Here is a 26,229-nt window from a genome sequence, read left to right on the forward strand (position 1 = left end):
CTGGGTTCAATTCCTGTCTCTACCATTCATTGGCCATGCCACTTTAGATAAGTTGCTTAATCTCTCTAAGCCTCCACTTTGTCAGTGGTAAAATGAGGCTAATAAAAATAGTCACCTGATAGGATTGTTGTGGGGGTTAAATGAGATAATATAAACAATATACTTTAGAATAGGAAACTTACCATTCATCTCTCACTGACTTAGTACATGTTCGAAAAAGAGGTTTCTAATCCTCATCCAAGCCTTCAACTTTCTTCCCTCCATACCAGCCTGCCTACCCCCACCTCATTCAACCCCAGCTGAAATGCTGCCCATCCCCAAGCCTGCCCTCTCAATCATTATATCCACTGCTGAACTGGGAAGCGTGAAACCCATTCTGTCTCTGCTAGTAGGCCAAATGTGAGCCGATGGAGCCTGGAACTGAAACCAGAGGAGGAACTAAAATCAGAAGGCATCTGTAAGGTGGTAAATGAGACAACCGAGACTCAGAGAGGGCAAGGGGGAACAGAATGGGGGAAGACGACATGACGAAGTATGAAGGAAGAAATAGCACCTGCCGACTGAAAGGTGGAGTGAAGGAAAAGGAGTACAAATGTGTACTCACAGAATACACTCAGAATCTCACAGTCAATAGAAGCAAAGGTGCTTTGAATTTCCATGTGGCCACTTCCAGCTTAGAGGAAAACCGTTTCTACCTCCACTCTACCGACGGGACGGGAGAATTCGAGTCTCTCAAACATATGCTCCATTACTCCGAGAGCAGGTACTGCAACTCAGTGAGACACGAAGAGGAGGAGGAGGAACGTATGTTTTCAGAAAGCAAACAAATCACAGTGGGGGCGGGGGGTGGGGAGTAATCACTCTAGGCAAAAGAGGTATTTTTCCTAGAAGCTTCTAGAGGGCAGGGACCATATCCTTTAATTTGCTTTGTTGAGCCCACCAGTGACAAAGGTAGGCAGTGATGCTGACTACAGGCCTTCAGAGCCCTACTGAATCAAAGGCCAAGGGCTCTGGTAAAAAGGTTCATCTACATAATCTCCTCACTTCACAGTTGGCCCCAGAAGAGTCACCTCCTGCACATTTTTTAAGCTCTTTTTATTAAACAGTTTTCAGCCTAATGACTGACTTTTCTAAATCAATAGAGGGCACAGGAAAGGTTTATAACTCCCCCAGCCTCTGGCTCTACTAAAGCCACAGAATTTTGAAACTGAATTGAATCCAAAAGTTCTTAGTTTGAAACTGAAATGGCTTTAAACACCCAGTTCCCTGTTGTTTTCCCAATAACACCAATAATTAAAGAATTGCATTTTTCTAAAACTTTGTAACCAAAATCTGTCTTTGAGTCAATGCCATAAAAGCCCACTAATTAAAGCCAGCATCTTCTGAGCTCTGATGAGAAATTCACCCTTTTATAATGGGATTACTAGAGCTTTGCTGTACAGATGAGTGGTTTGATTAATAATTTACATTTTTGAGGATATATAACCTCACTCGCGGTCATAGTTTGCGTTCCTAAAATTCTTCTATTCAGTTTAATGCTATTATATTTAGCTCTGGCAAATGAATTAAGTTCTGATTAGACATCAATGTAATTATTCGCTCCTGTACATTATTTTCAATGAAGAAAGTGTTGTGACAGACTGACCAGCAGTTTGAGCAGGGGACGCAGTGGGGCTCAGCCTGCATAGAGCTGGAGCGTGGGCAGAACTGTCGGGCTAGTGAGGGGGAAAAAATTGTGAAATGGAGAAAAATGGCTTGGTACTCACGTAAAACCCTCACTACATTATAAAAACTAAATTAACAAATGATTGAATCTCCAAAACATGTTTATCAACATTCAAGGAATTATTTAGTCACATATTAACTGGGAAGGAAAAAAGCTTTGCTTGAATAATGTCCCTAAACAGTTATTTCAAGCAGAAAGGACTGGAGAAATTGCTCTGAGCTGATGCAAATGGGTGTTCTAACCAAGGTCAATTTTATTTAGGGGGAGTGGGAGAGACAGAAATCTGACAAAAAAGAGTAGAAAGGCCTGTAATCCCAGCACTCTGGGAGGCCGAGGCAGGTGGATTGCCTAAGCTACGGGTTTGAGACCAGCCTGAGCAAGATAGAGACCTAGTGTCTAAAAATAGCCAGGCGTTGTGGTGGGCACCTGTAGTCCCAGCTACTAGGGAGGCTGAGGCAAGAGGATCACTTGAGCCCAAGAATTTGAGGTTGCTGTGAGTTATGACGCCATGGCACTCTGCCGAGGGTGACAAAGTAAGGCTCTGTCTCAAAAAAAAAAAAAGAAAGAAAGAAAGAAAAGAGCAGGAAAACTACCAAGAGCTGGTGGAGGGTGGCGCCTGTGGCTCAAGGAGTAGGGCGCCGGTCCCATATGCTGGAGGTGGTGGGTTCAAACCCAGCCCAGGCCAAAAAAAAAAAAAAAAAAAAAAAGAGCTGGTGGAAAGAGAAAGTAAGGGAGAAGAGTAGCAGAAGCAGCCTACAAGCACTCTGGCCTCCTCCCCATTCAGAGGCGTCTTTGTCATCTCCTCTATAGAAAGCACGTAAAAGAAAGCAAGTCTGCCTACACTGGGTGAGGATCAATTGACAATCTCTAGACCTAGACCCACCTTTTCCTACCCTCTGCCATGATAGTGTGCACCAGAAAATGCAATTAAAATATGGCCCGAACAAAACAAACCCTTCCTAATCTAGCCACTTGTTTGTATGTGAAATATACTAGATACGGGCCAGAAGAGAAACTCTGGGAAGTTGAAAAAAGGATTGCTCCTGGCAGTATTGATTTTTCAGACAACACAGCTTCACATCTAAGAGTGCATAAAAGAAACACCCTTTTCAAAGGGTCCTTTCCCTAAATACTCCCTCACCTGTTTGTACTGGATATATCATCTATATGTGGCAAAAGTTATTGAAGTACATCATGAACTCCAGCCTTGTCTAGGTTAATGTCTATAATGATGATGCATCATTTATTTGACACCACCTGGGGTGAAATAGTGAGTGAGCTGTGTAAGTATACACACGTATAAGTATACATGCTTATAAGTGTTTTATGGTTTAAGATACTTTCACATATGCTATCTCTATGAGATAAGCAGGACATTAATTTTATCCCCATTTTATAGATAAGAAAATTGAGGCAACTAGCATCTACAGAGCTGCCCCCAAAATAAAGTTTTTTTGTTTTTTTTTTTTTGTAGAGACAGAGTCTCACTTTATGGCCCTCGGTAGAGTGCCGGGGCCTCACACAGCTCACAGCAACCTCCAACTCCTGGGCTTACGCGATTCTCTTGCCTCAGCCTCCCGAGTAGCTGCGACTACAGGCGCCCGCCACAACGCCCGGCTATTTTTTGGTTGCAGTTCAGCCGGGGCCGGGTTTGAACCCGCCACCCTCGGTATATGGGGCCAGCGCCTTACCGACTGAGCCACAGGCACCCCCCCTTTTTTTTTTTTTTGAGACAGAGCCTCAAGCTGCTGTGGCATCACCGCTCACAGCAACCTCCAACTCCTGGGCTCAAGCGATTCTCCTGCCTCTGCCTCCCAAGTAGCTGGGATTACAGGCACCTGCCACAACGCCCGGCTATTCTTTTGGTTGCAGCCGTCATTGTTGTTTGGCGAGCCTGGGCTAGATTCGAACCCGCCGGCTCAGGTGTATGTGGCTGGCGCCTTAGCCACTTGAGCCACAGGCCCTGAGCCCAAAATAAAGCTCATAATGCAGATCTAGATTAATATGAGGTTAATTAGGTTACAATGTTTGCATTTGTTAGGTAAAGTCCTTGGTGTAGCAAACTTAGATTTTCTGACTCCCAAGTCTAGTGTTTCTTCCATTGCTCTTTTTGTTTATTATTGTTTCAGATTCATTGAGGGTGCAAAGAATTAGTTTTTTTCTGAATTTGTTAGGTAAAGTCCCTCTTATAGTTGTGTACCATCCCCAAGATGTGTGCCATACACCCTAACCCCCATCCCTCTCCCTCCTCCTGTCTTGCCACTCTATTGCTCTTAAGCACCAAAAATTCTTTGATGCCATTTAAAATGGAAATATTCAGAAAAGGACAGTGAACATAATTCGATCTTTCCTAACTGACTCACAGCCATCATTATGAACATAAATCACGGGACCTACTACAATACTTCATATAAAGGCTACTGAGGCACGTAGGGATATACCCCTCTATTAGATGCCCCCAAATGCCACATTTGGTGAGTTCTTGAGTCCATATTTAGGACTTCCACCATTACTGTCCCTTCCAACTTCTTGCTGCTCATATGTACCTCCCCTTAGCAGTCTTCTATAATCCTTCTACTTAACTGTGTATCTACTACTGACCAGAAAGCCAGAAGATCAAGCTTATATTGATGGTGTCTAAATTTAGAACATCAGTAGGCTCTAAACAAGGACGCAAAGATCTCTCAGATGAGTCTACACCCAACTATACAAGCAAGGGCTCTGTGGAGGTTCAGGTGTGTGGAGATGTTTTCTGCTTAACCACCATTTTTCCTTTCCTTTCTGTTCAAGTGGTAGGACAAGCAACTTCCAGAAAAGGCAAAGGGTTGCTGCAATGAAGAGTCTATTGTCACCCAACGTCAGGGGTACCTTAAGGAAGACTAGACTCATCCAACATTCAGAGAAGACCTGAACCTACCCCAAATATTTCCTGATATTAAAAGGTTGAAAGTCATAATGAAATTCTACAAAGAAGAGAGAACTCAAGTCTTTTGTGTTATTATTTATTTTTTTGCCAGGGTTGGGTTTGAACCCACCACCTCCAGCATATGGGACTGGCACCCTACCCCTTTGAGCCACAGGCACCACCCAAGAGCTCAAGTCTTGAAGGTGCTATAGAGGTAGTGGAGATAGGATGAAAATTTCAAAATTCTATCCCACTTTTCTTCACAAGGACCACAAATCCTACAACTTCCTGATTTCACTTTATATAAAGCATACCAAGAACAAGGAAAGCCATGTCATATGATGGTTCTAAAGAAGCTGTGGCATCAAAGAGTTTCCTCATCTGTAAAATGGAGATAATTACAGGACAGACCTCATAGGGCTGCTAGGAAAATTAAATGAGATAATCATGTAAAAGTAAGCACTGTATAGTAGGCACTAAATAAATTTCCACTATTATTATCATCATCATCATTATTATAAGGTAAGGGGGAAGAAAAAGAGAAAGAGGAAGTAAAATCTATTTTAGTGGAGTCTTTCAAAAAGAATTAATTAAGCAGAAACAAAATGTGCTGCCCCATTTTACTAAGCACATCTAAGTAAATTAAATTTGGGAAACGAGGCAATGCAAAGATTGAAAATAAAGAACAACTTTTTTTAATGCTTCAATCATTATCAAAACAACATTAGCAATAGAGCACTCCAACCACTGTAGCAAAGGGCCCCAGGCTCATTTATGAGGGCAAAGGCTTCCTGCAAACTAAGACATAAAATCCAAACCAAGGCAGTAAGGATTGCTCGTAGAACTGTGCAAATATTTGCAGAAAGCACTTATTGCTTAAATACCCCCAATGTGGACTAGTGAAGGAATCCTAAAGAGACTATGGATCTAGGCCAAGATCAAGATGAGCTTTCTTCAACTTCATGTGGTAGAGAAAATAGCTCATAAAAGCTGCCACATCAAATTTCATGTGAGTGAAGTATTAAAGCAATTTTCTTAATAATTTGGTCTACCAGAATCTTGGGGATGAGATGCATTTTAGGGAAAAAACACAATTATGCCCACCAATTTCAAGTCATTAGAATAATACATAATGATAAGAAATACTGGACTAGATGCTCTCTTTTTCTCAGCAACTAATAATATGTCATCTTGTAGTGAGTGGTCTCTGATTTTAAGCTTGGTCTCTCCAAATGTTTGTTACTGAAAGGATTTGGGAGCAATATGTCCCCACATACAGTATAAGTGCCTTGAGGTCTGGGACCATAGTTTATTTTTTCTTATGGGATTTATTTTTTCTAAAAGTGAAGCAGAAAAAGAATGAGAAAAGGGAGTGAAACAAAATAAAGAATGAATGGATATGGTGACAAGTCAGAAGCAGCAGCAAAACAAGTTGAGACACCATTTAGTTTTCTCCCTATTCCTTTGCTAGGGCTGTCTTTCTAACTACCTCTGCAATTTGACAAAGAAAGTATATTCCTCTGTGTGTGTAAGAGACAGACAGACAGACATCTAGTAGGCGCTGCCTCCACTTTCTACCCTCTGTTTATAAGACTAGCGCTTGGCCTCCAATCCGATCAAAATCTTGGCAGAACCTCTTTTCTCTCCCAGCATCATGTTGTTCCAGGGGTCCTCAAACTGTGGCCTGCGGGCCACATGAGGCGGTGTGATTGTATTTGTTCCCATTTTGTTTTTTACTTCAAAATAAGATATGTGCAGTGTGCATAGGAATTTGTTCATAGATTTTTTTTTTTTAACTATAGTCTGGCCCTCCAACGGTCTGAGGGACAATGAATTGGCCCCCTGTTTAAAAAGTTTGAGGATGCCTGTGACCCAATAAACAGTATGCAAAGTATAGGACTGGGCAGAGACATGAATGTCGACACACCAGGCCCTCACTTGGACAGCCATGTCTGCTACTTTACATGCGAGCAAAGCAGTGTGATCACTCTCCCACCCCCCTCCAGCCAGGCAATGGTAGTTAAGGTAAAAACCGAGAGTTTGGACTTCTGGGAATGAAACGAATGACTAATACTCCATTCTAAAGAGGCAACTGGATGCCCTGAAGAGTAAGCTATGACTCTCCACTTCAACCCAATTCTCATGTCACATCACTTCTTGTCACCCCACTTTTATCCAGCAGTTAACTCCAAAACCAATCTAAAAAGTACATGAATGGCACATGTATTTTTAAAATCAGCCTAAATTATTCATCCTATCACCAAATTGTTAGTCTCAACAAACTCTTCACAAGAGCCTGACTGCATAAATAGTTTAACAAATACTTTAAGCTTATATATTATACTTCATATAATCAACCTACATCTCCTGGGGTTTTGACCCAAGAAACTGTTGTGAATGTATGCCTTATTAGCTAATTTGAATAATTTTCTTAGCTAATTCTAAGAATTTCATTAGAACACACAAAATAAGCTATAATCAACCTACCTTACTACTCAAAGAGGTTAATTCTTGTAAAGGTGTCATAAACTAAAGCTTTCCAATGTCAAGTAGTCAGAAGTGTTATTTTTCTATCTGACCCCAATACTCTCTTTGTGGGGCAAGAAAAAGGCTGCTAATTCTGTCTACTTGAAGAGGCATAGAAAAAAGCCTCGATACCCATAATCAATTTTCCCAGTGACAGGAGGCAGCCCACTGGGGTAGTGAAAAGCGTAAACTCCTTAAGAGCCAGTCTTCCTGGGTTCAAATCCTGCTTTCATTTATTTATTTTCATTTATTTGTTGTGTGGCCTTGGGCAAGTTATTTCACCACTCTGTCCCTTAGGTTTTCATCCATAAAATGGGAATACCAATACCTAATACCTACTCATAGGTATACTGTGATAACTAAATGAATTAATATATGTAAAGTACTGAAAAGAGAACCCAGCACATAGAGCTATATAGGTGCTTGTTATCATCATTACCACCATCATCATCATCTCCCTAGCTGCATCTTTGAATTGAGAAAGGTACTCCTCATCCTGCTCTGATAGTCCTACAAGTTAGCAAAGCGAAATGTAAATTCTTACCCACTCTGACAATGCCACAACAGCTTATTGTGATAAGAATTGAAATTCATAAAGAGAAGAAAGGAAACCACTCACACAAATGGGAAAATATCAAGCCAACAAGCTAGTTTCTCTCTTCCATGTTGAAATGGTCCTAGTGGTCAGAAGGAGTCCATGTACATTCCATATGTATCTAACTCATTCCTGGACAAAATTGGATTCAGTGTTTAAAGAAAACTTTCTTGTTTTTTAAAAAAGTCTTAATGGACTAGCTGAGAAAAAACATTATTTACTCTTTCTACAGAGATTTATAACCTTTACATACAAATAAATAGAACATCCTTGGACAACGATGTTTTGCCCACCCTGCCAAAAACTGAAATGAAGCTTCTCTAAACACTGTTTTTCTTTCATCAGAATCTCTCACTGGGAGGTTTTTTCATATCAAGCATTAATTCTGGAATGGTAATTTATCAATTATATTTGGCATTTGAAAGCCCAGTTCCCAAATAATGATGTCATTGAGCAGTACACCTAAAATGGTCCCCAGAACTCACCTTGGAAAACCGCAGCATTCTGGATAATTAAGAACTTGAGCTCCATACTTGCAGACTGGAGCAGCTGTTCCATGTTCAATCGTGCTGTTAGTTGGTATTTTTCTTCCATCTTTCTTGAGCAGCATGTTGGGCCCTTAGGGAGACATACTTGCAAATCTGATCCTGAAACAAACAAGGTTTTCATGTTTCAGTAAGCAAAATGTCACACATACACACACACGGCAAACAGGGTAAAACAATGCATATCTTTTAAAATGTAGTAAAATCTTGTTATTCAAAATTAGCATTTATCTTAACTAATCCTTGCTTCCTCACAATTGTTCTTATGACAGATTCTTTTTGAATAACCATCAGAATTGCCTAGATTTGACTCATAAATTCTGCATAAACTAATTTATAGCACCAAATACGTGTCATTGAACACCAATATTTAATTTGTATGTTAAAAGATCAATCTTCGCTCTTTTAAGTCAATTTTTATGATTATGATTTATGAACTAAAAGACAACCAAGCAACAATTTTCAAAATTCCAGTTATGATTTCCAAATGAGATGTATATCTGGCCAACTCAAATGTTGCTTTTGAGGATAAATGATCAAAAATATCAATATCATATCAAAGCTAGGTTATTATTGCTATAATTTCAACTAAAGGTCTCTAAAGCAAGCTGCAAGTTATTCAATAAATATTAAATATTGTATGTGCCTAATACATACCAAGCACCATGATATAAAAAGTCTTTTTTAAAAGCATATAAAGGGAGCAGTGTGAAGAAGAGGAGGCGAGAACGACCCCCGGACCGACCAAAGCTGGCGCGTCGCTGCATCCCTGCGTACAGCGCCTACGTCCCGCCGCCGTTGCCACCATGCCCAAGAGAAAGGCTGAAGGGGATGCTAAAGGAGATAAAGCCAAGGCCAAGGACGAACCACAGAGAAGATCCGCAAGGTTGTCTGCTAAACCCGCTCCTCCAAAGCCAGAGCCCAAGCCTAAAAAGGCCCCTGCAAAGAAGGGAGAGAAGGTACCCAAAGGGAAAAAGGGAAAAGCTGACGCTGGCAAGGAGGGGAATAACCCTGCAGAAAACGGAGATGCCAAAACAGACCAGGCACAGAAAGCTGAAGGTGCTGGAGATGCCAAGTGAAGGGTGTGCATTTTTGATAACTGTGTACTTCTGGTGACTGTACAGTTTGAAATACTATTTTTTATAAAGTTTTATAAAAATGCAGAATTTTGTTTTACTTTTTTTTTTTTTTTAATCTATGTTGTTAGCACACAGAACACTTCATTGTTTTTTGGGGAAGGGGCATATGTCACTAATAGAATGTCTCCAAAGCTAGATTGATATGAGGGAAAATGTTTTTCCCTCTAGTTTTGAGAGACTTCCTCTTGGCTCCCAAGAGGAGGGATTCCCTGATGTTGACACACAGCTACCTTGGCACAAATGCCTTGTGGTATGGAAAAACTAATTTGTTTTTATGTCCTATTCTCCCTCAGTCTTCAGCATAGTCTTAACTCCCTTAAACCCAGTCACCTCTTGGGACCTGACCCCCAATAATTGGTTACCAGTATATCAAGGAATCTGGACTTTTTCAATAATACCACTGAGATGCATCCCTCAAAAGAGCAGCGGTTCCATTTGTAGATTGTTGGATCTTCAGATAAATTCTACCATTTTCATTTCATTTCCTGAAAGTTAGGGTCGCCTTGTGAAAAGTTGTTAAACAACATGCTAAATGTGAAATGTCAACCCTCACTCTAAACTTCCCTGTTCAGAGCATCAAATGAAGACTTCAGTGGGTTTTATAGTGGCTTTCTGATTTTTGGTAGAACATTGAAGAAGGGAGTTTGAAAGTTGTTGTATACTGTTAACGATCGTCTGCCCATGTCCTGCCTGAAATACCATGACTGTTTATGAAAAGTATCTTTAATAAAGCTGGATACAGTTTGGCTTGGAAAAAAAAAATAAAAGCATATAAAGCAGGATCGGCGCCCATAGCACTGTGATTATGGCACCAGCCACATACACTGAGGGTGGCGGGCTCGAACCCGGCCCAGGCCAGCTAAATAACAATGATAACTTGATATCTGCAACAACAATAAAAATATATAGCCAGGCATTGTGGCGGGAACCTATAGTCCCAGCTCCTTGGGAGGCTGAGGTAAGAGAATTGCTTAAGCCCAAGAGTTTGAGGTTGCTCTGAGCTGTGACACGAAGGGTGACATAGTGAGACTCTGTCTTAAAAAAAAAAATGAAAAAAATATATCATAGGGCAGTGCCTGTGGCTCAAAGGAGTAGGGCACCAGCCCCATATACCAGAGATGGCGAGTTCAAACCCGGCAAACTTTATGGCATTGTGGTGGGCGCCTGTAGTCCCAGCTCCTTGGGAGGCTGAGGCAAGAGAGTTGCTTAAGCCCAAGAGTTGGAGGTTGCTGTGAGCTGCGACGCCATAACACTCTACCAAGGGCGACATAGTGAGACTCTGTCTCAAAAAAAAAAGAAGTGCTCCAGGTGAGACTTGAACTCACAACCTTGGCAACGATATGTTTTTATATCAATACCATGCGCTAAGCAATTACGCCACAGGAGCACTGGCTACACCCTTTCTCAGCAGAGTACTTCAGTGGTTCATAGGCAGGTGACCTCACCGACAGCTCCGCCTTCTGTTGCATATGCAAATAAAAATTAAAATAAAAAAATAGCTGGGTGTTGCAGGCGGGCGTCTGTAGTCCCAGCTCCTTGGGAGGCTGAGGCAAGAGAGTTGCTTAAGCCCAAGAGTTGGAGGTTGCTGTGAGCTTTGACGCCATAGCATTCTACCGAGGACGACATAGTGAGACTCTGTCTCAAGAAAAAAAACAAAAAAAAACAAAGAAGAAAGTGCTCCTGGGCGGCGCCTGTGGCTCAGTCGGTGGGGCGCCGGCCCCATATACCGAGGGTGGCGGGTTCAAACCTGGCCCCGGCTGAACTGCAACCAAAAAAAAAAATAGCTGGGCGTTGTGGCGGGTGCCTGTGGTCCCAGCTGCTGGGGAGGCTGAGGCAAGAGAATCGCTTGGGCCCAGGAGTTGGAGGTTGCTGTGAGCTGTGTGACGCCACGGCACTCTACCGAGGGCCATAAAGTGAGACTCTGTCTCTACAAAGAAAAAAAAAAAAAGAAGAAGAAAGTGCTCCAGGTGAGACTTCACGACCTTGGCAACGATATGTTATAATATTAGTACCATGCGCTAACCAATTGAACCACAGTAGCACTGGCTGTACCCTTCCTCAGCAGAGTACTTCAGTTGTTCATAGCCAAGTGACCTAACCAGACAGCTCTACCTTCTGTTGCATATGCAAATAAAAATTAAAATAAAATAAAATAGCTGGGCATTGTGGTAGGTGCCTACAGTCCCAGCTACTTGGGAGGCTGAGGCAAGAGAGTAGCTTAACCCGAGAGTCGGAGGTTGCTATGAGCTGTGACGCCACTACACTCTACCAAGGGCGACATAGTGAGACTCCGTCTGAAAAAAAATAAATAAATAAAAGAAGTGCTCCAGGTGAGACTTGAACTCACAACCTTGGCAACGATATGTTTTTATATCAATACCATGCGCTAAGCAATTACGCCACAGGAGCACTGGCTACACCCTTCCTCTGCAGAGTACTTCAGTGGTTCATAGGCAGGTGACCTCACTGGACAGCTCCGCCTTCTGTTGAATATGCAAATAAAAATTAAAATAAAAAAATAGCTGGGTGTTGCGGCGGGCGTCTGTAGTCCCAGCTCCTTAGGAGGCTGAGGCAAGAGAGTTGCTTATGCCCAAGAGTTGGAGGTCGCTGTGAGCTGAGACTCTATGGGACTCTACCCAGGGTGACATAGAGAGACTCTGTCTCAAAAAAAAAAGCATATAAAGCAAAGTCCCTGCCCTCATGGAGCTTACATTCTGGGAGACAACAAAGAAAAGTATAAACATAATTTCAAGTGGTGATAAGTACTATAGAGAAAATAAAACGAAGGAAGAGAAAACAAATTGTGTATCCATAGACTGAAATTCTATTTAGCGATAAAAAGGAATGAACTATAGACACATGTTACCACATTGATGAACCTCAGAAACGTTATGCTAAGTGAAAGAAGCCAGATCAAAAAAAGTGCATACACTATGGTTCCATTTCTACGTCCAGAAAATGTAAATTCATCTATAGTGAAAGAAAATAGTTTAGTAGTTGTTAGGGAGGATGGGGAGCAAGGCGGGGTGGGAGGAAGGGTACACAAAGAGTAGTGAGGAAACTTTTGGGAGTGATGGACATGTTCATTATTTTGATCGTGCTGATGGTTTCATGGGTATATATACATGTCAAAATTATCAAATTGTAGCTTAAAATGTACAGTTTATTATAAATAAATACTATATAATAATAGTTGAAAAATAGTTTTACAAAAAATTAATAGTTTTATTAAGTTATAGTTGACATATTAACTATACGTCAATAAAACCATTATTTTTTTAATTTTTAAAATGCATAGTAAGGAAGATATGGAATGTGGTGGTTACAAGGACAGTTCTATTGTATATAGGAAGGGCTTCTTTCATAGGGTAACAATCGACGAGAGATGCAAGAGGGGAGGGAGATTCTTATGATTTTATATCCTCCACCAATACCAGTAAATAAAACGGCTCAATTAATACAAAGTCCAATCTCCTTCCCCTTTGAAACTCCTGTTTTACTCAAACGCTCTCTTCAGTAAGCATTTGTTGAGCATCTTCTGTGGTGATGGTGAAAATGTCCATCTCAGATCTCCTATTGTGGGGGGGGGTGTGATTGACTAATGGTCCAACTGCTGCCCTCTGAATTCACCACCATGTAGTGCCTAGGCCACAGTCCTATGGGCTGCTTCCAGGCAATGACTGAGCACGACAAAGATACTAAGTCTGGTGACCCAGGACTTTGCTCACAGGGACTTTGGCTTGAGAACTCCTGATTGGGGCGGCACCTGTGGTTCAAGGAGTAGGGCGCCAGTCCCATATGCTGGAGGTGGCGGGTTCAAACTCAGCCCCAGCCAAAAACCAAAAAAAAAAAAAAAAAAAAAGAGAACTCCTGATTGACCTCCAAAACATTCTTAAAACTGCACTGTGGTCTAAAATTCTTCCTACTCAGCCTTTCTTTCTTTCCTCTCTCCAGAGAGATCAAATCTGCACCATGGTCTCATGGCTCTTCCCCACTTATTTTCCTTCATACGTGTTTTCCCCAGTAAATCCCTTGCACATCTAATTCCTTATTGGATTAGATGTTAATCCAATTGGCATCTGCTTCTCAGAGGACCAAGTCTAACATCCCTTCTAAGGACCAGGCACTGTGCCACATGCTGGAGGGACAACTTTAAACAAGAGAGATTTGACCTCTATCCCCAAGAAGCTCACTGTCTAAAAGGATTAGCAGAAATAAATACCTAGTACAAAGTAAGTGGTCACCATAAAGCAACATAGGATGGTAAAATGTGTGTGTGGGATATAAAGATGACTCCCTCAACGTTTCATTAAGATCATCAGCAAAATGAGGTTCAATAAGGCTAGAAAGCATATTCAGACACTTTTAGACAGCTTTTGTAAGTGGGGAGACTAGTTACCCTTAAGTTATTAGTAAATCTATTTTTATTACAACATCTTATTTCCCTAGGAATTTCAGATGATGATGTCCTTAATGTATGTGTCCAAGTTCTCTTTTTCTTTTCAAGTTTTCTTAATTTGGGAATGAAACTCATCAAGTTTTGCCTCACGTGACATCATTGTTGGAGTCTAGGGTTCTCCACTTCACCCTTCTCAAGGGGGCAATTGACAAAAATTGTAAAGGAGAGCACAGATAATACATATCACCAAACCAAATCCAGCTCTGCAATTTATAATACTGGATAGGAAGGTGATATTTAATGTCAAAATACAATTTGGGGTCGGGAGACACAGAGTTCAGATTTATCTCCTATAAATGTCACTCTCATATACAAGTCTTAAACTGATTTTAAATATGATCTAAGCTTAAAGGTTTTATGATTACCTTCAGAAAAATAAAAAAGACAGAGCTAGTTCTAGCTCACTGTGTTCTTTCTACATGAGGTTACAAAATGTAATGCTATTCTCGGAGCAAGAACTGATGCAGTTTACTGGACCAAGAAGTGAAAGAGTCCCCTTGGGGAAGAGCAGCTAATCTAAATTTAAACAAGGTTAGTTGGGATACACATGTAGATATGAAAAATCCTATGTAACAGATACTTGACACATACCAAGTTCCTGGTCATTTAGCAAGGTTTTATTTACTTTTTTTGTAAACCAGTAACTAATATGTATTTAAAAATCTGTATTTAAATAAGTTCATAAAATTAATTGTTACAGATAAAATCCTTTGTGTTTCTGGGTGGCGCCTGTGGCTCAACGGGTAGGGTGCCGGTCCCATATGCTGGAGGTGGCGGGTTCAAGCCCAGCCCCGGCCAAAAAAAAAAAAAAAAAGAAAAATCCTTTGTGTTTCTAAATTTGCATTGGTGACAACTTCTAGTTTTCAGGAATGGTTGAATTTATTTGGCAGGGTGGCTGTTAGCATTTTTCTATTCCCACCGATGGGAGTTATAAAATGGCTCAGATCTTTTATCTGTGAAGTGCTATGACTTGCTCAGACATTAGAAGGTAACAAATTGTTGCTCAATGTACCTACATAAGCCCAGGAATGACTCTTTGAATTACCAAGACCTGACACCAGTTTGGTTTGCTTTTGATATGGTAATTTATAAAGAGACTCAAAACTTGCATAGTGCACCCATTCCCTGAATTGGTCAAGCCTCACTATATAAACCCCCACCACCTCAAGAATCAGTTTAGCCAAAAATCTTTAAAGAAATAAAACCTCAAGTGAGAACTTTGGGGAAAATTTCTCAGATGTCATGAAGAAAGGTATATGTTATGTCCAAATATTAAAATAAGTAGCTACATAGCAATATTTGCCCTCACTCCCTGTTCTCACTGCCTGGTTAATCAATGAACTGGTACAATTGATCTAGGGCAGTGGTTCTCAACCTGTGGGTCACAACCCAGAAGAACTGTATTAAAGGGTCGCAGCAGGAACTGTATTAAAGGCATTAGGAAGGTTGAGAACCACTGATCTAGAGGCTAAGAATTAGGTATAGACTTGAGGAAATAAAACATCCATAAATTGATTTGAGAATTTAGAATTTTCAAAGCAGGAAGGGGAGCAATACATGCCAAAGGGAAAAATATTTTAAGCAAATTGTATATAATTCACAGACCAGCTTTTAAAAAATCCCCATCATGGGAGAGCGTAAGGAACAAAGAGGTTCAGGAGAGCTAGACATGCCTTAATGAAATGACAATAATGCACAGACATGCACATGAAAGAAACAAAACAGAAAGAACGCAGAAAACAGAAAGAAATAGTAAAAGCATAGAGAAGGGATCCGAACTGAATCTCAAATGAAATGAATAAAAAGTAAAACCAAGGCTCAGCATCTGTGGCTCAAGTGGCTAAGGCACCAGTCACATACACCTGAGCTGGCAGGTTCAAATCCAGCCTGGGCCCACCAAACAACGACAACTACAACCAACTCCTGGCCAGGAGTTGTGGTGGGCGCCTGTAGTCCCAGCTACTTGGGAGGCGGAGGTAGGAGAATCGCTTGAGCCTAGGAGTTAGAGGTTGCTGTGAGCTGTGATGCTACTGCACTGTACCCAGGGCGACAGACAGCTTGAGGCTCTCTCTCAAAAAAAAAAAAAAGGGAAAACCAAGAGCAAAGACTAAGGAAGTAAACCAAAAACTGGTATATACGCATATGAAAAAAAGCAGGAAAGTCAATTCAAGAAATAAGGTGCAACCTACAAAAGACAGTAAATACGAAACCAGTCTTTAAATATGTGAGGGACAAAGAATGGCTAAAGGAAAATAGCCCCTTTATTAGATGGATAGGAAAAGTAATAGCGGACCACAGCCATCAGATAGGGGTGCTCACTTTTTTGTAAAAATTGAATTCAGCTGGAAAATGGGACTAGTGACAAGCAATATAGCCTGGATGGAGATAAGGAGAAGACTTAGCAATTGACTATTCAAATGAGCCAAAATGGTTCAGCTCTTTAGGGCTTAATAACTTGCATTCCCAGATGCTAAAAAAAAAAAAAAAAAAAAAAAATTAACTGAAGTCATTACAGGGCTGCTAGTTCCCATTTATTTCGAAGGATTAAAAAGTACCTTCATACTATAATCTCCTCTCCTAGACTGTAAGTTCCTTAAGAGCAGAGAATGACTCCCATCTCCTTTGGGATGCCCTGTTGATCCCATTCAGTGCTGAGCACATAGTGTTGAATTAATGAGGGCTGTAGACTGAGAACATTGGCAAAGAACTTTGTGTCGATCTGTGTCTAAAAAGAGGGAGTGGAAATAGATGACCCCGAAATGTTTACACCTGCACACTTAACTTTGATCTTCGAAAAATATTAAAAGATACCATAAAAATCAAATTCCAAATATTTTGAGAGGATACACAAATAGATGTGTCACTTTAAGGAACTATGAAGTAATTCAGTTCTAATTATTTTCAGACAATGTCTTGCTGGCACATTAAGTTCCAGTTCTGGGTCCTACAACCAAAAATGGATATTTGAGCTATGGAAGCTTTTGCTCTGGGGGATTATTCCCATGTGTATCCAAACTAGGCACCCTTAACAGCTGCCTCCCCCTACAGAGGCTAACCACAGATGGTCCACAGAAGAGCAAGATCAGGGGATCTATCCAGGCTTGACTACCTGTGGCTTGGCCTTCTTGACCTCAATCATGGACTATTCCCTTTAGGCCCAGTTCTTTTCTTTCCTGGCTCCATGCAAAGACTTGATATTTTAGACTGCTCCTGGTTTCCTCTGGCCACCTCTCCCAGGACTGGGAATTCAGGTCTTTTTTGCCATGCAGACAAAGGCTCACTGCCTTCACCTGGACACCTATTTCAGACCTGGCCTCTGTCCATAATTCAAAGAGGAAACCCAACAAGGCATATGGAGCTATTTAAATATGTCAGTTCTATTGGATTTTACTTCAAGTCAGTAAGTATTAATGGCATGGAAGTCTCCATTGTCACAGGTACTGCGTAGGAAAGAGCAAAGGCATTTATGGCTCCTCAGGTCAAGTTGCTTATGATTTAAATAGTCCTAGCACCATCACTTGCTAGCTATGCCTCAACTTCTACCTGCCTTTTTGCCCTTATTTATAAATTGAGATTATCAATGGTACTTACTTTATAGAGTTATTCCAAGGATTAAGTGAAATTATGCACTTGCAGCTCTTAGCCTTCCTGGTACAAAGCAAACATCCAAAGTGTGCTAATTAAAATTAACCATTAAGTAAGTGAAATGAAGGCTATGTTAACCAGTTTGAAGTAAGCATTCCAAATTGAATATAAAATCAGCACACTGTACCCCATAATTGAATTAATGTACACAGTTATAATTTAATAAATAAATAAATAAATAAAAATAAAATTAAACAAAAAGTAATTCATACCCATAAATCATACTTTCACATACCAAAATAACTAAGGAACAGAAAAGGTTGGTATATAGTTATATGATAAAATATGCAGTATATTTTCTGAGGTGATGGAAATAATCTATAAGGAAGGTATCAAAAAATGTATATACATTTTAAGAGATGTTATCTATGTATTACTTTTCAAAGTTAATCGAAGGTGTCAGTAATGACTGATCAAGTGTGCCTAGACATGCTACAGACATCCATTTTACCTGCGATTTGTACACTTTTTGGGAATGGTCCATTTTGTTTCCAACAAGATCCCTTTAAAATGTATGTACATTTTTTGGCACCATCTGTTATTTAAATTGGGATAGTGGTTACAGGGGTATACACATTTGTCAAAACTCATTAAACTCTTTTTTTAGGCTGGGCGCCATGGCTCCAGCCTGTAATCCCAGCACTTGGGAGGCTAAGGCTGGTGGATTGCCTGAACTCACAGGTTCGAGACCAGCCTGAGCCAGAGCAAGACCCCATCTCTAAAAAATAGTCAGGTATTTTAGTAAGCACCTGTAGTCTCAGCTACTTGCGAAGCTGAGGCAAGAGGATCACTTGAACCCAAGAGTTTCAGGGTGCTGTGAGCTACAACACCACAACACTCTACCAAGGGTGACCAAGTAAGATTCTGTCTCAAAAAAAAAAAACTCTCTTTGTTTAAAATTAGTACATTTTGCTTGTAAATTATATCTTTAAAAATGCACACTATGGAATACTATTCTCAACCATAAAAAGATGGTGACTTCACATCTTTTGTAAGATCCTGGATGGAGTTGAAACACATTCTTCTTAGTAAAGTATCACGAGAATGGAAAAGCAATTATCCAATGTACTCAATACTAATATGAAGCCAGTAGACAATCTAATGCATGCCCACATAGGAGAACTCATTTCAATTCAAGTTGGGGGAAGGGGTAATGAGGGAGGGGGATGGGGAAGGGGTTGGGGCACTCTCTCTGAATTGGCACACCCTTTTCAAGTGGGACATAACCACAAGAGGGACTCTACCTAACAAAATCCAATATTTTGACCTGGTTGTTTGTACCCTCACATTAACCTGAAATAAATTTCCTTTTCTAAAAAAATAAAAAATAAATAAATAAAAATTTGATTTTCAAAATATGCAATATAAACAATATTTGCTAGATAACAATGTTCACCAGAGAGGTTCTAGAGGTCAAAGAAGACTTCCAGGAGGAGGTGGAGCGTGAGCTAGTAGATCATAAAGGATGAGAAGGATTTGGAGAGGCCAATGGGTTAAATGTGTTTGGCACCAGTGGAATAGTAGGGCAAGACTAACATTGACTGGAGATAGGCTGGAATCGGGGGCATAGTTAGCTGATCAGGTAAGACAGACGCAAATTTGAAGGGCCTTAACGCAGACAGAGGCCTGCGGGCTTGACCCATGGGCAATAATGGATCACCAGAGGATCTCAAGCAGAGGCATAATATGATGGAGTGCTGTTTAGAAAGATTAGTCATATGGTTTGAAATTGGGAAATGGACTAAATAACCCCTCAAGGTCACTTCCAGGCCTCTGATTCTCTAATTACCTTTATTATGTTCTATATGTTGGTTATTTTACTAGACTGCAATTTTAACTAATGACTATAAATTGTCAAATATCACATTAAAAAGCACACTAAAGAATAGAAGAAATATTAATGTAGACCTTGATCCTTACACTTTACTAAAAGCAGATAAAACGTATTCAAACAGCAACAGAAGAGAATGAATTGTTAGGGCTCAGTAACAATGAAAATTGAAATCTTTTCCATATATATACACATATATATGATGATTTCACACATTTCATTGCCATGGTCTGCTTTATGAATGGCAGATCATTTTTTCTGCTAACAAAGGTACATTGTGCTGAAAATAATAATGTGATATCATCATTAAAGTAATACCAAACAAAGGAATTAATGATATCCAAAACTGGTTGCTTCATGACTTGTAAGGGAAATAATAGATGCCTATTAAAATTATCCAAAGGATTAAGGGCAGTTTGCTCTACTAATGAACAAAAAAAGAAAAATACAAAAGGCATTTTTTTAAGTATTTTTTTAAAGAGAACAAGTCAATTTGCCATCCAAAAATATTAACTAATTTCCTTAGCATATAATAGTGACTTGCTATTAGAATGATGCCTTTTCCTCTAATTAATCATTATCTAAATCAAATCCTACACGCTCATTTAATTTCTCACTAATCAAGATAGGAATACAGATGAAAGAAATGGCTGCATTTAAAACCGGTGGGGAAAGTGATGATTGCTGGTGAAAGAAATCATCTTAGAGAACCTGACTGAAGGTTACCCTTCTGTTATTTAGCCTGAAAGAACATGACCTTGCAGAGGGCGCACCTGGGTATCAGGAGCTCAGACTTTAAATCAAAGACCACGCCTGGAGCCACCATAGACTCTAGTCTCTGTAAAATGCAGACCAAATGTCTCTACCACACTGGAGTACTGGGAGTTTAAAGCAACCCTGGAGATAAGCCATTCTCTAAGGCTGAGAATTAAAGAATGAATTACCTTTATCTCTACTGCCAACTGTCAATTAACTGCCTATCATTTCATGCCCAGTAAAGGTTGAATCCCCAGATCACTACACTCCCCCATAAAGAGGTTCTTTCTAGACCACATTCCCAACCAGCAATCAACAAGTGTTCTGGGAATACAAATTCGCTGATTATATTTAGCCTGCCAAAATGGTGAACAATTCATTCATCCAACATTTACTGAATACCTTACTTTCTGCCAGGCACTATGCTCAGCCCGAGGAATATAATAATGAAGAGGACACAGTCCCTGCCCAGGAGTTCACAGGTCAGTCTAAGAAATGGACTCCCAAACTAACTTGAAACCTAAGTCATACTGGATAACTCACTCACCCTCGCCTGATATAGGTAAATGCCACTAAATCACACTGATTCTACTTTTTTAAAAAAATTATTTAATTTCAGATTAATGTGAGGGTATGAACAACTAGGTTACAATATTTGCATTTGTTAGGTAGAGTCCCTCTTGTGCTTATGTCCCACACCCAAAAAAGTGTGCCGTATACCCCTTACATTGTGCCCATTAGGTGGGAGCACACCAATCCTCGCCCCTCTTCCCCTGCCTCTTCCTTTCCCCGCTCCCCACCTTGAATTGAATTGAGTTTTTCTCTTATGTGGGCATGTATTAGATCATCTGCTGACTTCATATTAGTATTGAGTGCCCTGGATACTTGCTTTTCCATTCTTGTGATGATTCTGCTTTTTAAATATCTCTCATCATTCCCCTAGCCTCCAAACTGGCCTTTCTGCCTCTATACCCTTCTCCACCCAAGCCCCAGAGAGATATTTCTAAAGAACATACCAAGAAAATGAAGCAAGGGTATAGGGATGTGAAAGTGGGTGGCATCAGGCACTGCCAAGGAACCTGGCGAGGCTGGAAGGAAAAGTGAAGCGGTAGTGGATGGCAGGGGCCAGATGAAGATGAACCCTACTACAAGGTGACTCCTAGTGATCTTTGGATTGGGTTCTCAGAGGAGAGGATATTCATGGTAGCAGGAGATGCGCTCCAAAAGCATTTAGTCCTTCGAATTCCCATAGCACTCTCTATTCTGTTGGGGTTTTTTGGTTTGTTTGTTTTTTTGAGAAAGAGTCTCAAGCTGTTGTCCTGGGTAGAATGCCATGGCATCACAGCTCACGGCAGCCTCAAACTCTTGGATGTAAGCGATTCTCTTGCCTCAGCCTCCCAAATAGGTGGGACTACAGGCACCTGCCACAGGGCCCGGCTATTTTGTTGTTGTTGTTGCAGTTGTCATTGTTGTTTTAGCTGGCCCGGGCCGGGCTTGAACCCACCAGCCTCAGTGTATGTGGCCAGCGCCCTACCCACTGAGCACAGGTGCTGCCCAGCCCTCTCTATTCTTTATAAAGACGCCTCTCACACTTTCTAGCTTGCATCATAATTATATATGCATGCCCATCCACCCTAGATTTTAAGTTCCTTGAGGGAAAGACCATTATATGACTCATCTATGTATCTTCAGGGGCCCACTGTGGTTTGGGCTCAATGCTTTCCTTTTTAACTTGGAATTAATGTCAGAACTCCAAGAGTTCAGTTTCAAAGGAACTGAGTTAGATTAATTGATGCAACTACTACTAGAGCAACTTCTATTTATTTATTTTGTAAATTCCAGTTTAATATGAGGGTACAAACAATTAGGTTACAATGTTTGCATTTGCTAAGTGAGGTTCCTGTTGTAGTTGTGCCCCTCACCCAGGGGCTCCATATACCCTTACATTGTGCCCATCAGATGGGAGCACACCAATCCCCCTGCTTCCTCCCCCTCTCCCTCCACCTTCCTTCCCTCTCCCCTAACTTGATTTTTTTTTTTTTTGAGACAGAGTTTCACTATGTCACCCTTGGTAGAGTGCCTGTGGTGTCACAGCTCACAGCAACCTCAAACTCTTGGGCTCAAACGATTCTCTTGTCTTAGCCTCCCAAGTAGCTAGGACTACAGGCACCCGCCACAAGGCCCAGCTATTTTGTTGTTGTTGTCATTGTTGTTTAGCAGGCCCGGGCTGGGTTCAAACCCACCAGCCCCATGCATGTGGCCAGCGCCCTAACCACTGAGTTATGGGCGCCACGCCCCCCAACTTGATTTAAATTGTGTTTTTTCTTTTTCTTTTTCTTTGAGACAGAGTTCCACTCTGTCACCAGAGTGCCATGGTGTCACAGATTACAACAACCTCAAACTCTTGGGCTTAAGCGATTCTCTTGCCTTAGCCTCCCAAGTAGCTGGAACTACAGGTGCCCACCACTACACCTGGCTATTTTTTTGTTGTTGTTGTCATTGTTGTTTGGCAAATCCAGGCTGTATTCAAACCCGCCAGCCCTGGTATATGTACAAGAGCTCTAGCTGCTGAGCTACAGGAACCAAGGTAAATTGTGTTTTCCTCTTGAATGGGCATGTATTACTTCATCTATCAGCTTCAAATTAGTATTGTATACATTGGATATTTGCTTTTCCATTCTTGTGATACTTAACTAAGGCAAATGTTCTCCAACTCTATCCAGGTTAATACAAAAGATGTAAAGCCTCCATCTTTTTTATGGGTGAACAGTATTCCATGGTATACATATACCACAGTTTGATGGCCATTTGGGTTAATTCCACATCTTGACAATTATAAATTGGACTATGATAAACAATCTAGTGCAAATGTCCTTATGATAAAATGATTTTTTTTCTTCTGAGTAGATTGTAGTAGTAATAGGATTGCAGAATCAAATGGAAGGTCTAGTAATAGGATTGCAGAATCAAATGGAAGGTCTATTTTTAGCTCTTTGAGGATTCTCCATACTTCTTTCCAAAGAGGCTATATTAGTTTATAGTCCCACCAACAGCGTAAGTGTTCCCTTCTCTACAAATTCACACCAGCATCTAGAGCTTTGGGACTCTGTGACATGGGCTATTCTCACTGGGGTTAGGTGATATCCCAAGGTGGTTTTCATTTGCAATTGTCTGATGAATAGGGACAATGAGCATTTTTTCATGTGTTTGTTGGCTATTCGTCTACCTTCTTCAGAGAAGGTTCTGTTCATGTCTCTTGTACAGTGATGGGACTGTTTATAGAGCAACTTTTTAAAAAACAGAAATATTCTCATTCTCTCTCTCAATCTCTCTCTCCACCCCCCCATACACACACACACACAAACACACATACAAAAACATATCAGTGATTATAGGAAGGAACTCTCGAATAAAAAGAAAATTGGGTTAAAGAACAATGCCAGCTACTCTGGAGTTGGGGTACAGAATCTTTCAGTTTAGAATTCTGCCAGAGGGACTAAGCTAAGGTAATTTTTCTGTCTCCTCCAGTCACTTGTTCAATAATTGTTATTCTACACATATAAGTATCAGAGATCCTGTCTTGCAGGAGATGTATAATTTTTATTTTTCAGATACAATCTTTAAATATGCAGACCTGAGACATAGCTGAGAATTTCAATACCCTAGGACCAATCTAAGCACTAGGTCCCTCCCCCTGTGTATGAAATCACATCAGAGGGAAAAGAGCTCTTCCTTACCAAGGCTAAAATATTATTATCTGCCCTGCTACCAAATTAGCTGTGTGACTTAACCAAGTACCATCCCACATCTGAGCCTGGTTTCTTCAGAGATTAGACTAGAGGGTCTAAGTTTCCCAACTGTAGGTCAGTCAATTTTCACTGATCCCATCCTAGATTGGGCATTGGGAGGGCACAAAAGAAACAGAGGACTTCCTCTTGCCTCTTCAGGAAGGTTTTGTCAATAGCATTTGAATATATGTGATAAATGGATATGGGACAAGGCAAAAACCAACAGCTTGGCCTTTATAGCACTGTGTCCCAAGTAATAACCACATGCACCTGTATCTCCAGAGACCAACAAATGCCAGATAGATTCCTGATGGGATAGTATGCAGTGGCAAAGCGAAAAACTCTGAAATCAGACAGACTGGTGTGTGAACCCCAATTTGGCCATTTAACAGCTGTGTAATTTTAGATGTGTTAATCTCTGAGCCTCAGCTTCCTTATCTATGGAATGGGGACAAATATCTACTGTCAAGGTGGCAGTTGTGATGATTAAATTAAACTCTTATTTAAGGTTTCCTGAATGCATGCCCCCATATCCTGAATCCCTGTTTTGTTCACTTTATTCCTGTCCCTGGAGTGCTTTTCCCCTAGCAGTTATTAAAACCTTTTCATCCATGAGGTGTCTTTCAAGGGTCTCTTTCATGTTTTCTCCCCTCTCCCCTCAAAATAAAGCCCATGAGGTGTTATCTCTGAGAATTTTCAGCACACTTTGTATCTCTCTTAAGATTGTATTTTACAACCTATGTTTTGTACTCATTGGAATAGATTTCTTATCCCTATTATTAAGTTGGAAGTGTCTGTGGACAAGAACTATACCTTGGCCATCTCTGTATTCTCTGACATAGCGTAGTGCCCAGTATATGGCATATACTCAATAAATGCTTGTTGAACCAACGAATAAATACTAGTCAGCAATGAGAGCCTGCTTCCTAAACATAGTAAGCTCCCTGCCTCTTGAAGCCTTCAAGCATAACTTGGGAAGCAATATCAGGGATACCACACGAGGGACTCCTGCACTAGTTATAAGGCTGAATCTCACGACCTCCACGATTCCTTTTTCACTCTGTTTCCATAAAGGCCATATCTAACTCACTAATCTCTTGACGCACCGCAGTTGTCACTGGTACACTCTAATAATGCATCAGAAAAGAGATGCCCCACAGCCATAAATGTTAGAACTGGTCCTTTTGTCATAAGCAAATGTGACAGCATTTCTTCAGAGAATCTCATCTGTGACAACTGTATACTTACCACTTTGTATGCAACTTGTACCTAAAACTCCATATACCTGAACCTCCCAAAGCAGTCTTTTGCTTCACAGATGTTTTAGGCTTCAAAACTCCCTGTAGTTGATATTTCAGCAAACCACAAAGACTAGGTAGAAAGCTTTAGTAGATTGAAAGGATACTATCACCTTGAGCCTACAGATCCTGTGAAAAGGTTTTTCAGGGGGGTAGTGCCTGTGGCTCAAAGGAGTAGGGCACTGGCCCCATATGCCGGATGCGGCGGGTTCAAGCCCAACCCCGGCCAAAAAACTGCAAAGAAAAAAAAAAAGAAAGAAAGAAAAGGTTTTTCAGGTGAGTAATAAGAAACATTTGGCTTCCCATGGCTAAAAGGTTTAGAAAACAATGTAGTTTTTGGCTGGGCGCGATGGCTCACGCCTATAATCCTAGCACTGTGGGAAGCTGAGGTGGGTGGATAGCTTGAGCTCACGAGTTCAAGACCAGCCTGAGCAAAACCATCTCTAGTAAAAAAAAAAAAATAGAAAAACTGAGGTAAGAGGATCCCTTGAGCCTGAGGTAGAAGTTACTATGAGCTATGACAGCACAGCACTCTACCCAGGGCAACACCTTGAGACTCTGTCTCAAAACAAAAACAATGTATTTTTTAAGAAAAGAAAGCCCTGGCACCTGTGGCTCAAAGGAGTAGGGCACCAGCCCCATATGCCAGAGGTGGTGGGTTCAAACCCAGCCCTGGCCAAAAAAAAAAACTACAAAAAAAAAAAGAAAAGAAAGCCCAATAAGAGCTGTGAAGTAAAACATAAAAGCCATGCTGAATAATGTGGTAGCCTGTTGTTTTAGAATTCTTCTGAGCCAGGGTGACCTGAGGTAAGTAATTTTACTCCCCAGGTCCTCAATTTAACCATTTGAAAAATGAGTTAACAGCAATTGTCACCCATGTCCCTCTCAGGAAACACTGACATTTTACAACTGACTTTAAGCTTCCTCAAACAAGTTCCCATTAGAGTCCTCTGTCTGGTACACAGGTATGATTAAAGAGGCCCCAGATAGCTCTCCTCTATGGTGGGGTGAATTGT

At 40.8% G+C, this 26,229-nt stretch overlaps 2 protein-coding genes across 2 annotated transcripts in view; one reads left to right on the forward strand and one right to left on the reverse strand.

Moving 5' to 3' along the window:
• GPC3 (glypican 3) overlaps positions 1-26,229 on the reverse strand; it is a 537,948-nt gene that overhangs the window by 489,608 nt on the left and 22,111 nt on the right. Inside the window, exon 2 of the mRNA XM_053579706.1 lies at positions 8,238-8,399. Coding sequence (XP_053435681.1) covers positions 8,238-8,399 — 162 coding nt within the window. The remainder of the gene's footprint in view (positions 1-8,237; positions 8,400-26,229) is intronic.
• Positions 9,017-9,546, forward strand: LOC128577472 (non-histone chromosomal protein HMG-17). Its single transcript, XM_053579707.1, has one exon. The coding sequence runs from the start codon at positions 9,104-9,106 to the stop codon at positions 9,374-9,376; it is 273 nt and encodes a 90-aa protein (XP_053435682.1). The 5' UTR covers positions 9,017-9,103; the 3' UTR covers positions 9,377-9,546.

Source organism: Nycticebus coucang, chromosome X (assembly GCF_027406575.1).
Source record: "Nycticebus coucang isolate mNycCou1 chromosome X, mNycCou1.pri, whole genome shotgun sequence".
Classification (NCBI taxonomy): domain Eukaryota; kingdom Metazoa; phylum Chordata; class Mammalia; order Primates; family Lorisidae; genus Nycticebus; species Nycticebus coucang.